This window comes from Macrosteles quadrilineatus, unplaced genomic scaffold (assembly GCF_028750875.1).
Source record: "Macrosteles quadrilineatus isolate MER2022 unplaced genomic scaffold, UCM_ALF_1.0 Scaffold_8__2_contigs__length_117827958, whole genome shotgun sequence".
In the NCBI taxonomy this organism is placed as follows: domain Eukaryota; kingdom Metazoa; phylum Arthropoda; class Insecta; order Hemiptera; family Cicadellidae; genus Macrosteles; species Macrosteles quadrilineatus.
Genome location: NW_026542601.1, coordinates 41,184,399 through 41,198,736, shown reverse-complemented (window position 1 = coordinate 41,198,736; position 14,338 = coordinate 41,184,399). Strand labels below are relative to the sequence as shown.

At 38.4% G+C, this 14,338-nt stretch overlaps 1 protein-coding gene across 1 annotated transcript in view; it reads left to right on the top strand.

Moving 5' to 3' along the window:
- Positions 1-14,338, top strand: part of LOC129001408 (uncharacterized) — a 238,255-nt gene that overhangs the window by 175,065 nt on the left and 48,852 nt on the right. The window contains exons 28-30 of the mRNA XM_054428664.1: positions 4,518-4,542; positions 9,303-9,655; positions 10,611-10,641. Coding sequence (XP_054284639.1) covers positions 4,518-4,542; positions 9,303-9,655; positions 10,611-10,641 — 409 coding nt within the window. The remainder of the gene's footprint in view (positions 1-4,517; positions 4,543-9,302; positions 9,656-10,610; positions 10,642-14,338) is intronic.

Genomic DNA, 14,338 nt, shown 5'->3' with positions numbered 1-14,338 from the left:
CCAAACATTAGGTGATATGCTGATGTACCTGTTGAATTCGGGGATTGCCTGAGTTGCATTAGAAGTCTTTGGATTTTATTTTGCAGTGTACCCTTTTCTCCCTCCATGGATTTTAACGCCTTCTTGACAGTCTGCACGTACCTTTCAGCCTGGCCATTTGAGTTTGGATGGTATGGTGCCGTTGTTCTGTGAATAATCCCACATTCATTCATGAAGTTTTTGAACTCTTGAGAAACAAACTGTCTTCCATTATCTGAAACTAGGATGTGAGGAAACCCAAAAGTTGAGAAGATTTTCCGTAATTCTTGGACTGTCCATGTACTTGTAGTTGTTTTCGTCTGTATCACATCCACCCACTTACTAAAGGCATCCACTAATATCAGGTACTGTTGGCCATCTGTTGGTCCTAAGAAATCAATGTGCACCCTCTCCCATGGATTAGAAGGTTGTTCCCATGGATGGATAGTTTTCCTCGGGTTGTTGCATTTTTCAATGCATTGTCGACATTCAGTTACCATATCTTCAATATCATTGTCTATACTTTTCCACCAGCAAAAACTGCGAGCTAAAGCCTTCATTTTTATTCCTCCTAAATGAGCTACATGTAGTTCTCGAAGCACATGAGGTCTGAGAGATTGAGGTATCATGACTCTCCAGCCCTTCAGTACACAATCATCTTGAATGGACAGCTCGTTATCGTGAAATCCGTATTGTTCAACAGATTGTCCTGATTTCAAGGCCTGTAGGACTGGACCCAAAACAGCATCGTTGAGAGTTTCCTTAGCCACCACGGTACTGTTGATATTGAGTGTTTCCAGTTGATTTATGTGGTACTTCGAGAGGTCATCTACAGAATGTTCTTGTACAACTTCGATAGGGAATCGAGAGAGATAGTCTGCATTCCAATGATGAGCAGTTTGCCTGTACTCTATGTCATAGTCGAACCTGGAGAGAAAGTGAGCATAGTTGAATATCCGTGTTGCCGAGATTGTTGGTAAGGTCTTTGCTGGATTAAAAATTGACACCAGCGGTTTGTGATCAGTGATCAAAGTAAATTTGCGGCCATAACAAAACGGGAAAAACTTTTTCAGGCCCCAATATATTCCCAAGGCTTCCTTATCGATCTGAGAGTATTTTTGTTCTGATTTTGATAAAGATCGAGAGGCGAAGGCAATTGGCCTGTCTGTTCCATCCCTATAGCGGTGCGAAAGAACGGCTCCTACACCTACCGGCGAAGCATCAGTAGCTAAGACCAGTGGCAAGCTAGGATCAAAGTGTACCAACACGTCATCACTTGTAATAATTTCTTTAATCTTCAGAAAACTCTGTTCACAAGCAGAGCTCCATGTAAAAGTGTTTCCTTTTCGTAGCAGCCGATTCAAAGGATGTAGCAGTGTAGCCAAATGCTTTATGAATTTGTTGTAATAATTCGCAAGGCCTAGGAAAGTTCGGAGTTCAGTTACGTTCTCTGGTTTTTTACATTTTAAAATGCTCTGTATTTTAGCATCTGACTTGTGTAGTCCTTTGCTATCGATCACATGACCTAAGTACTCAATTTTGTTCTGGAAAAACTTACACTTCTCTCTATTTAACCTCAAATCATTTAACTTCAATCGTTCAAACACCTGTTCCAGTCGACGAAGAAGCTGTTCCCTGTTAGATCCTTGGACAATTACGTCGTCAAAGAAACATTGTACGCCTTCTAAGTTATGTAATGTTTTGTCCATGAATCTTTGCCATAACAAGGGTGCCACTTTTACTCCAAACATTAATCTGTTCACTTTAAACAGCCCTTTGTGAGTACTGATTGTTTGCATGATGGCACTGTCTTCGTCCATCTCCATGTGCAAGTATGCGTTACTGATATCAAGAGTACAAAATATCTTTCCACAATGCATCATTGACATGATATCATCAATCCGAGGTATAGGGTAATGTTCGTCTTTAATAACTTTGTTCAAAGTCACCTTGTAGTCAGCACATATTCTGACTGAACCATTGGGTTTGACAACCGGCACAATGGGTGTGCCCCAATCGGATGATTCGACACGTGTGATTATACCCAAAGTCTCCAGTCTTTCAAGTTCCTTCTCTACTTTTTCTTTTAATGCTTATGGCATGTGTCTAGGTTTAATGAAAATTGGCTGGGTTTCGTCTTTTACATTAAAATGACCCTTTTCTTTTGGTATTTTCCCAATGCCTTCTTTGAAAATGTCTTCGTATCGAATCATCAAATCATCTAGTTCTTGGATGTTTTCGTTTTCACTTGAATTTAATGAATGTATGTCAGCTGCATCAAGTTGAATCTCTCTTATCCATTCTCTTCCGAATATAGAGTCTACACACTTGTTAACAATGTACAGTTTTCCAACAAAACTTTGATCTTTATACTGAACATTTACAAAAACAACTCCTCTTGGATTGATTATTTCCCCAGTGTATGTCTTGAGTTGAACATTTGTCTTGAAAATCCTTTTTGGAGAGTTTAAAAGCTTAAATGTATCATAGGATACAATGCTGAGAGCCGCTCCTGTATCTAACTCCATTGTCATGAGTCGTCCTTCCACTTTTACCTCGAGCATAAACTTGTCATTTGATTTTGAATGAAGTTGGTAAATTTCATGAGTGTCATCATCGCTTGTATTTTCTGCGGTTTCATCTGATTGTTTTACTTCTTTGTTTGGTTTTCTTAGACATACTCTTGCTAAGTGACCAAAACGTTTACAAGAGTTACATTCTGCATTTTTGAACTTGCATTGATGTGCTCTATGTGAATCATCACCACATCTATAGCATTTGTTTCTCAGTTTCTCCAAACGAGTTTGATACTCAGAGAGTTGTATATTGTTAGATTTACAAGGTTTCCTATCTGGCTGTTTGTTCTTGCTTGATACTTGGTGTACTTCCTCTTGATTTCCATTTGTCTTTACTATTCTGCTCTCACTTTTCGCTAGTTCCAATGTAGCAGCCTTTTCGACTACTTCTTTAAACGGTTGCAATAGTTTATCTTGAAGAAGTTGAAGACGTATATCAGAGTCTTTTAATCCCCTGACAAACTGCATTCGAAGTAGAATTTCAGATACAGATTCATTACAACTTGTACAAGTAAACTGACATTCTACACTGAGCTTTCTAAGAGCATTAGCGTAAGCTTGTACAGATTCATTACACAATTGGGTACGTGTCGTAAATTTGTGCTGACGTGCCCAAATACTGGGTTTTGGTTCTAGTTGAGCCATTAACATGTGAATCAATTCCTCATATGGCTTGTTGTGTGGGTCATCTGGTATGCAAAGATCGTATAGCTGTTCATGTATTTGTGGGGTGATTGCCTGTAAAAATAAATCCACTTTGACTCTTGAACTTAAGTTTCCCCGTAATTTTGTGTAGTTTTCAAAGCGTCGAGTGAAGTTTTGAAAACTTTCCTCTGGTGTATACGGCTGGAAAGGAATATTAGATACATTTTGACATGTTGCAGAAGCAGAAATTGCTGTATGTGTATCGTACTTTTTCTTTTCTGCTTCAAGGAATGTCCGTATCTCTCTAAATATTTCTTCTAACTGCCATCGAATTTCTAATTCACTTTCTACTGAATTTGTGTGAAGTTCAATATTTGACTGTGTAACCTCAATTTCAGCCCATATTGCTAAAAGTTTATCTGTGTAGTAAGTGCATGTATCTTGAGAATGTTCACATGTTGGTAAATCATCCTTGAGTTTGATCAAGCGTAGTTCTAGTAATTTCCTTTTCTTTAGACATAAGTCAAATTCTTTTCTACTTACCATTTTACTCGTCGCCATTGTTGATTCCACTAATTTTAGTAATAAAAGTTCACATTTTGTATAAGAAAATAGAAGGTAAGTTTTTATAACAATTCAATAAGTAAACAAAATAATAATTTGAACACATGTTAGAAATAAAATGTAAATAAAACATATGCTAACAATGACATTTTATGGAGGAATTCACAAAAGTTTTCATAAGTAACTTTTACATTAATGGGGGTTGCGCTGTATTATTTGAAATTAAAAAGACGATATAACATACTACATTTGAATTAAAATCGTGTAAGTTGTGTTTGAAAATGCAATTGGTTCTGCATATACTGTAATGGGTTTTGATATGAAAATCACCATAAAAAGAAAAAATTGCAAAAAAGTATAAGACCAACAAGGGTACTACGGATTGTTACCTACATACAAAATTTAATCAAAATCGGGTACCACAGGTGTGGTTTGTAGCTCTGCACCCATTCACCCATACAGACACTACACACATACACACACACCAGAACACACACACACACTACTTCCAAAACCACTTTTTCGGGTTCAGAGGGACCGACCCAAAACGGATATATCCCCCTACAACTCAATCTCGAAAATGTTGACAAAATAATACTTTTTCCATAATATACTATGTATAGAGGGAGTAAGTGGATAATTTAAAATACGTTTTTACGTTATTAAGAACTGAGTGTACTTCATTTGACGATCTAATGTAAACCTGTGTTTCAGGAGAGTGAATGCCGTGCAATAAAATGTAAGTTCGAACAAATATTATCTACAGTACGGCAGTATATTCTTTATGTTAGGTCTGGCAATAAGTAAGTTTATTTAATCAAATTTGTTTTTGTTTTTCAAATTATTCTTACTTTAGCCAATAACTTGTACTCACCAGTAACTCTCTTAACTTCTTTTGCCATTCCCTCATGCTTCGTTCCCATAGGGTTATATTATTATTTTTTGCCACTTTTTAAATATCTTAATAGTCGTGTGGCTATGGCATTAGATTAGAAGTATCCCCTGTATTAAATAAAAATTAATAAAAATTATATGATCACAACTCTTGATGCATGTTTATTTCTTAACAATAAAAAGTATTACAGTATTTACAATTTGAAATTATTCCAGTTAAAGGAAATTCGGGGATTTGGGCGTGTTCCCAGCCTTTCGAGAAGAGGAACTTTCCTCCGCTGTCCAATCACTGAGAGATCGTAGTCGTAGAGCACCTGGCTTATGGCATTCCTGCGGAAATCCTCAAGCTCATCGTTAATTACGTTGCAAACATACATTTGGATATGTTCAACGATGCTTGGCAAACAGCATTTTCCGTCAGCGTGGTTTTCCCGTGGCCTACCTTGTCTTGATTCCCAAGGTGAATTGTGCACCGAAGAAGGCCTCTTCTTTTTTCTCAATGTCTATGCGTCACACCACTGGCAAAGTGATAGAGAAGCTAATTCGTGTCAGACTGAGGCTAACGTCTCTGCGGGTGATTTTTCCTGCAGAAGCATGGGTTTCCTTTCGGTCACTTGATTGGTGCCACCCAGAGGTAAATGAGGCAGTGCAGAGTGCGAAGGCCCACCCATTCGGAGTGCGGAGGTGGTAGTACCTCGTCACTCTTTACGTGAGGAACGCGTTTCACTCCTCCGTTATGCTGCGCGCGCTCGAGCATACGTTCTGCATTCCTCTCTACACCCCCCGAATCTTCAAGTCCTACCTTTCGGACCATGTCTTGTTTTATCACATCACTGAATTTCAGCGTTTGATAACTATCAATTCTGGGGCTGCACAGGGATCGATCCTGGGACCCAATCTCTGGAACGTGTCTTACGAGTGTCAGCTAAGACTTGAAATGCCTACCTCTTTGGCTACGCTGATGACGTCACTGCTTGGTTTGCAGTCGCCAACGTCAAAGAGGCAGAGTCAAAACCCGTGTGTAGAGATGCTCAATATCAACGAATGGATGCAGGACCACAGCTTGTAGATGGTGGTCGAAATGGCCGAGATCGTGGTCCTAACCATGAAGAGGATTCGCTGCCATTAGTATGCCAATGCCAAACGCTGGCGGTTCCTGTTCCTACAAACATCACCCACAGATGTCTGTGGTCTAATCAGTGCTCTTGTACGGTGCTGAGGCCAGCCAGAGTCCATGTGCTGGAGAGGCGTGTCTTCAGTAAATGGATTTCCCACGTTTAGCTGTGAGGGGCCTTGCAAGTTGCTTTTACCTACCGCACGGTCTCTGAGCCTGCAGTCTTGGAGATTGGCAGTGCTCCCATCAGCGACTTCCATTTTTCAAAGGAGCGACAGGTGATCTACCGCAGGAGACCCGAAGTGGGCAGAGAGATTGCAGCTACAGAAGAACGAGACCGCAGTTTCAAACTCTGGCAACGCGAGTGGGACGCCGAGACTAGGGACGTTGGGCCACCATCTCGCACATCTCGCAATATGCCTTGCACATACACTCGCCAAACCCTTAAATCTCAAATCTTGACGACATGAAGCTACAATTATCAAATCAAGACTGGAAGACAGTTCTAGAAAGCAGGACCGTAGAGGATGCTTATGATAGTTTCATCACGATTATCACTTCAGTTCTTGATGCCACGTGTCCCCGAAAGGCTTTCCGTGAAAAGAGGCGAAACCCTTTAACCCATGTCTACGATGATGAAGTCAAATCAATGAAGGAAAAGTTCATCAAAGCTCATAGCCGCTACGTCCTTAGTGGAAAAGAGGAAGGCAAACTATTAACCAATAAGTTAAGAAGGACTATGACCTTAAGTTGAGAGCACTGAGACGAGAAGCGACAGCTAAATTCATCTCCGAGTCTTCAATAAAATCGAAGGCTATCTGGAATGTGATCAACAGCGAAAGAAAGACCAAGCAACGAGATCTTGACACCCTGTCATATCTGGTAATAAATTATGCAAAAGTGGAAGATCCTACTGAACTTGCTGGCAGCTTCAATGCATACTTCACAACAATTGCTGATGAGACCCTAAAGAACATTCAAGACCAGATGAAAGCCCGCAGCAAACAGGCCAAGCGTGTTGTCACATCTCCAATGACAGTGTTGGTGCCTACATCTGACCAGGAATTACTCGACACCATCAGAAGACTAAACAACAAGACTTCATCAGGCCTGGATGAATTTTCCTCCGTTATGGTCAAACACTGCCGGCAGGAATTGCTAACGCCGCTGCTTTACATAGCCAATCTAAGTATGTCTCAGGGCACCTTTCCAAGCAAGATGAAAACGTCAAAAGTGATTCCATTACACAAGAAAGGGAGCAAGCATTCGTTAGGGAACTTTAGACCTATCTCCTTGGTGTCTAAATTCTCAAAAATCACTGAGAAGGTCGTTCTGACGAGAATCATAAATCACCTGGAAAACAACAAGATAAATCTTAGTGGACAACATGGCTTCCAAAAAAAATAAATCTACCATCACAGCCTTAGTCGAGCTGATTGAACTGATCGTGGACAAACTTGAAGAGGGTGAGAATTTAACTAGTCTGTACCTCAATTTGAGCAAGGCCTTCGACTGCCTCAGCCACCAACTTATTCTTACCAAGCTCGGAGAACTGGGTTTTCAGGGCATTGCTAGAGATGGTTTCAGAGCTATCTGGTGGGCCGTAATCACTAATAAGCTTGTCGAGCTTAGGCAAAAGGAGAATGGGAAAATTGCCACAAACAGGTCACAACTACTTCCTGTTACAAGAGGCGTACCTCAAGGCTCTGTTTTGGGCCCGGTGATATTTATACTGTTTACTTATGACCTTCCTTCATACATCAACCCATACAGCAGAGCAATCATGTATGCTGATGATACTGTGTCGCTTGCCTCAAACAAAACTACAGACAATCTGGAAGTGAAATCCTACATTGCGCTGAGCTTGGCGGCTGAATACTGCAGTATGAATGACCTAATCTTCAATGAAGGAAAAACCAACCAGGTGAATTTTGGCAACAAGAAGAACGAAATCATGGGGTATCCGGGCATCCAGATCAGTGACACAACCAAACATCTTGGCTTGATCTTGGACAGCTGGCTCTCATGGACTGACCACGTGGACGAACTTTACATGAGGCTGAGTACTGCAATCTTCGCTCTGCGGCGCATTAAGACTGTTAGCACAGTGGCAGCTCTTAAAATCTCATACCACGCCCTCTTTGAGAGTCGTCTGAGATATGGGATTCAGCTCTGGGGTAGCACCTCCCTCACCAACATCAAACGTTTGCTGATCCTGCAGAAGATAGCACTGAGGATAATGGCGGGCCTGAGTTGAAAGGAGAGCTGTCGAGTACCTTTTAAGCAGTGGCACATACTTACTGTGGTGAACGTTTACTTATTGGAAGTGATCTCACTAGCTTGCTCGAAGGGCCTTCCCAAAAATGAAGACACACACCACTACAACACCCGAAATGCTGGAAATTTTAACCTTCCTGTCCATCACAGCAAACGGTACGAGATGAAGCCTTCATACAATGGGGCTAAGTACTTCAACCTGTTGCCAACTGAGGTCAAGAACACAAGTCCAAGGCTGCTCAAGTCGAGGCTGAACGAGTGGTTGCTGAATCACCCTTTCTACAGCATCAACGAGTTCATCGAGTGGAGGAACAGCTGAAATTAGAAAATCTGAAATTTCCCAATTCCAAAGACTTATTCCACTAATTTACTGTAATTCTGTAATACTGTAATTCTCTGACACTATTACAATCTTGAAGATTGTTAATAAAGATCTCTCTCTCTCTCTCTCTCACCAGGCTCATTCCCAGCCTCTTAACATGGGTGGAACGGGAACATCGTTAGGTTAGGCATTTTGTGATCCAGTTTTTGTCGGGCCACAGGTACTTCGTGGCCTTTTTGCACAGAATAAGAGAAAACCACTAGCTCAGACTGTCTGTACTGTCTCAGCATTGCAGACACGGCCGAACTGACCTTCTTCTTTTGTGATAGGTGGCATGTCCACCGAGCCTATTTGATCTTGAAAATCGGCTTAGACATCACCCCCCCCCCCTCCCGATATTAGCTGGAGCTGTGCTCCATGGAGAGGGCACCTGAAACTGTGTAAATGTTCATCGAGGCTATACTTCCGACTAAGGAGATCGATATCGATCGGCCTTAGCCTTCGGAAATAAACAAGAAGGAAAGTAATAATGGCAGGGTTCAAAAGGCTCAAAGTATTGTGCTAAATAGTTCCAGGCTAGATTCCTACGATATGGGGGGTTTTAGCCTGTAGTCGACGTCCCAGGGACGGCAAGGGATTCCGGCACTACTGAGAATACATTGAATCACTCACTTTACATACCCGTAAACGCATTTCAACCGCCTCCCCCCCCCCAATATACACTTCAACAGAAAAGGCTTTGACGATGCAATTTTGCAATACTGCTATGACAAACATTCTTTTACTGACTAAATGTACTTTACATAGGACTTTCCACTGTTATTTAAGAATCATATCTGTTATTTGTATTCGATCATTAAGTTGAAATACATTAATCTAACATATTTTTCAGTAAAAGACATATCTAGATCGGACGTAAAAACTACCGGTAGAGTAAAAGCTACATATTACAACGGAAGATCGAATCGTTTTCGACTGAGCTGTTATGGAAACACGTTAAGAAAACACGCTATCCTCAGTATAAACAGTTACGAAATTAAAATCGATTTGGACTGTGCATCGGTCGACAAAATAGATGACATATTTCTTGCTGACGAAGATGAAGGCTCCAGGGACATCATTATTGGAAGTAGACCATCCCCCACTTCATATTGGTGTTACTATGCAATTCCACGTGAAAAAGATAAAGTCATTAAACTAGAAGGCGAACGAGATCCAAGCGTCTTGCTCTCTCGATGGTACATGGTAAGTACGATTTTGGTAAAAACACTTACAAATAGTATATTTCATCACTAGGAGTGAACGTAGCTCCTTTTGGTACGCAATGTGCCTCGTTTGGAAATAAGATTAGGTACCAAAATAGTATATTTCATCACTAGGGTCAAAGTGACTCTTTTCGACTCGACCTCAAGTTTTACGATCGAGGCGAAGACGAGGTAACCTTTTTTCCCATGTGTTGAACTATATTTTTCGTCATATTGCGCCATTATTTGAACACACTGTGTTAAAAAACTTAAATAGTTTTCATTTATTTTAGCAAAACTACTTCTAATTAGTTTGCAATTGTAGTTGTACTGTATCGGTAACACGCATCTGTTTAAAAAGTGATTCAATAGATTTGTCTATTACGATTGTGTTATTGTACATTATACCATCGATATGTCAAACTATTTACACTAAGGCAACAGTTAACTACAATCGATTATACAATCGAAACATACTTTCGATACATGCAATTCTGCTTACAATTGAAATTTACAAATGAGTAACAAGAGCTAATCTTTACTCCCTAGGGGCTAAAAATGATTTTTTTCGCCATTTATGATGGTTTTAGCTGTTTTAAATACGTTAATTGGTGGCTGAAAGCACAGAAAACATACTACTATAATCCAGAATGCCAACCGCATGGTAAAAAGCAAGTGTTTTGAGAGAGCTTTGCCTGTCAATTCGTAGGCAGCGCCACCAGCGTTTCCTTGCACTCAGCATAGCAACGCTGGTGGCGCTGCCTAAGTTAAAGAAGAACTAAGCTAAAAGTCACTAAGCTTAACTTAAAATTATGCACGTGCAATTTCTTTCAGTTTTAAAATAATAATGGAATACCAAATGTTTCAAATAACGTTACAGAGTATTAACTAAATACGAATTGTTTTCTTTTATTATATGTCCATTACCAATTTAATTCAAACTATAACATTTTCAGGGTGATCAAGCAGAGTGTCCCAGCGTTTCACGTAAGTTCCGAAAACTGGATACTTCATACATGCGAAATTGTAGTTTTGCAAACTATATATTACCATATACAGGGTGGGGCAGGGAAGTATCCCTAATTTTAAATGTTTTATGCTACAATTATAATTATTAATTAGATATAATTTAGATATTAATATTAATATTATTAATTTAGATTGTTCTTCCCTTTTTCTCTGTACGGTATGTGTATTGTGCTATTTAGATGATTCACATATGTTGCGTCTCTTGTTTACTATTTTAATGTTATCTTGCAAATAACGTCTTGGCAACCAATTAACCTATAAGGCCCATGATTTCCAAAAGTTTAAATTCAGGTAGAGAAAACCCCTGTGGTCCGATTTGTATTATTTCAGATTTATACCTTTCCATGGTTGGCTACTATAATTTTGCTGAATTTGGTGCAGATCGCTTCAGCCTTTTAGGAGGAGTATTTGTAAAACAAAATCAGGAGTGTAGTGTATTACCTCTTGTATGTAGAATTTGCTTTGCTCTATTTTTCTTCATTGTCTTCTTTCTTCATTATTAAAAAAAGAATCATTCGTTCAGAAGACTTATTTGCATTGAACATTCATAAAACTCACCAATTCAATTACCTCAATAACTGTTTACCAGTATTATTGTTGTGAAGGGTTGGGGTCAGCTACTGGGATCGTAGAAATAGTTTTAACATATGTTTAAGTATAAGCATCGTTGGTTGCCGCGCCAATTACTGGGATTGCGGAACAGAAATATCGTGTCGACGCCGTCAGTTAAACCATAGAATAAATATTACTTCTTATATGGTTAAACAGCGTTGGTGGTGTAGTGGTTAAAGTACCCGCCTTACGATCGTGAGGTCCTGGGTTCGAATCTCCTTGGAAAACTTAACAGTTTGCTTCTGATTTTGTTAGAATTTGATTTTCACTTAACGTATCTAAATAGCTTTTTTTTATCTGAGCCATTTATAATTTTATTTTGGGATAAGAATGCATTTTTTACAAATACATTAACTTTTTTTGCAATCATTTCCTAACAGCGGATAATTGAGATATGCTAATCGATTCTTAAAATTATCAATTCGTTTAAGTATAGGCCTATAACTTAGGTCTGGTTTTACTTTAGCGGTTAAAAGTAAGAAATACTATTTGAAGTCAAGTCGACTTCTTTCAAAATTTCCCTTTTGTGCAATAAAATGTAGGCCTATCAATACGACAATCCTTTGGGATTTTATTGTCTAAGTTATACCATTTAGTTTAGTCTTAAACCTTACCTGTAAACCAAGTGGTTGTGATTTCATTTCGTAAAGTTATTTTGTATTTTTAGCTACAGTACATTATCTACAAATATACTTGCAAATCAAGGGTGGTGTGAATTTGTTAGTATAATTATTTTGTCGTGTTTTTTATTGACCACGTCTAATTAGTTGACTATTCATTGTTGTTAAAAAGAACAGAACGATTATAAAATTAAATACGAACGGCATGAATTTATTCACTGAATATAGAACTGATTCTTAATCAATTCGTATTACATGCAATAGACTAATATGCTCTTTAGTTTTCATCAGATTTTTTTCTTTTGTACTGTATTTATAATGTGGTAGATTTGTTGACTAACATATGTCGAGGCTCTTGTTTACTTTTTAGTGTTGAGTCGCAAATAATGTCATGGCAACCAATTAACCCATAAGACCCATGTTAAATTTCTAAAAGTTTGCATTCATGTAGGGAAAAGTCTTATAGTCTGATTTGTACCATTTCAGATTTATACCTTCCCATGGTTGGTTACTATGACTATGTTAAATTTCGTGCAGATCGCTTTAGCCGTTCAGGAGGAGTATTTGTAAAACAAAAGCAGGAGTGTAGTATAAGAGCTTCGCTCGCTCCGTTTAATTAATGACAAAATTAGAATAAATAACCTCATAATTCTATAGGGAATTTTTATAATTAACCAGCTGTTAGTTAAAACAAATTATATTGCACTAAAACAATCCGAAGATTACAAATATTACTTAAAAAACTTATTTGAACATCCTAGTATTTTACTATGTATACCTATTTAAATAATCCGTCATCCTCTTATCGGATTGGACGTCATGATTAGCATTACACATAGTATAAATAAGTCAACCCTAAGTATGTCTTTTAATTTGATCCAATTTCTGAATTTGTGTTACAAACGCTGAATGTTTACAGCTGTTATGTTAAGCAAATTATATTATACCAAAAGCTAGTTTAGTTCTTAGCGTCGGCTGCTAGACTTTTCAAAAATTAAACGTTAATTTCTAAATAACTGAGACCCTAAACTAAAAATATGGCTTCGACATTCCCTAGTTCTCAAAATTATCTTTCTTTCAACACAAAAATCATGAAAATCCGTGGAGTGGTTGATTCAGAATCTTGAAATAAAAAACCCCTGTTACGTTTTAATATTATAGATAGAGTGGTATTTACATAATAATTATAAAATCATTAACTTAAAAAAAAATATTATAAAAGTATACTTTGTCTAAAAGGCAAAAAGGGGAAAAAATACCTTGTCAAATGATAAGGAAAAGGTCTACATAGGCAGGGGCCTGTGCGTAGATATGAGAAATGTGTCATTGATAGTAGTACTGTATCTCTGATAGGATTACTTTATCACTTATAGTAGTACATTATTACTTTTGGTATTACTGTTTCACTGATAGTAGTACTGTATATCTGATGGTATTGCTGTATCGCCAATAGCATTACGGTATCACTGATAGTAGTATTGTATCACTGATGGTATTACTGTATCACCAATAGTATTATAGTATCACTGATAGTAGTATTTTATCACCGATGGTATTAGAAGTACCATCATCGTAGATGGAAGTACTTTATCACTGTCGGTAGTACTGTTTCATTCATAGCAGTACTCCATCGTAGATCGAAGTACTTTATCACTGTCGGTAGTACTGTTTCACTCATAGCAGTACTGCATCGTAGATAGAAGTACTTTATCACTGTTGGTAGTGCTGTTTCACTAATAGCAGTACTGCATCGTAGATCGAAGTACTTTATCACTGTCGGTAGTACTGTTTCACTCATAGCAGTACTGCATCGTAGATAGAAGTACTTTATCACTGTCGGTAGTACTGTTTCACTCATAGCAGTACTGCATCGTAGATAGAATTACTTTATCACTGTCGGTAGTACTGTTTCACTCATAGCAGTACTGCATCGTAGATAGAAGTACTTTATCACTGTCGGTAGTACTGTTTCACTCATAGCAGTACTGCATCGTAGATAGAAGTACTTTATCACTGTCGGTAGTACTGTTTCACTCATAGCAGTACTGCATCGTTGATAGGAGTACTTTATCACTGATAGTAGTACATTATCACTTATGGTATTACTGTTTCACTGATAGTAGTACTGTATATCTGATGGTATTGCTGTATCGCCAATAGTATTACGGTATCACTGATAGTAGTATTGTATCACTGATGGTAATACTGGATCACCAATAGTTTTACAGTATCACTGATAGTAGTATTTTATCACCGATGGTATTACTGTTTCACTGATAGTAGTACTGTTTATCTAATGGTATTACTGTATCACCAATAGTATTACAGTATCACTGATAGTAGTATTTTATCACCGATGGTATTACTATTTCACTCATAGCAGTACTGCATCGTTGATAGAAGTACTTTATCACTGTCGGTAG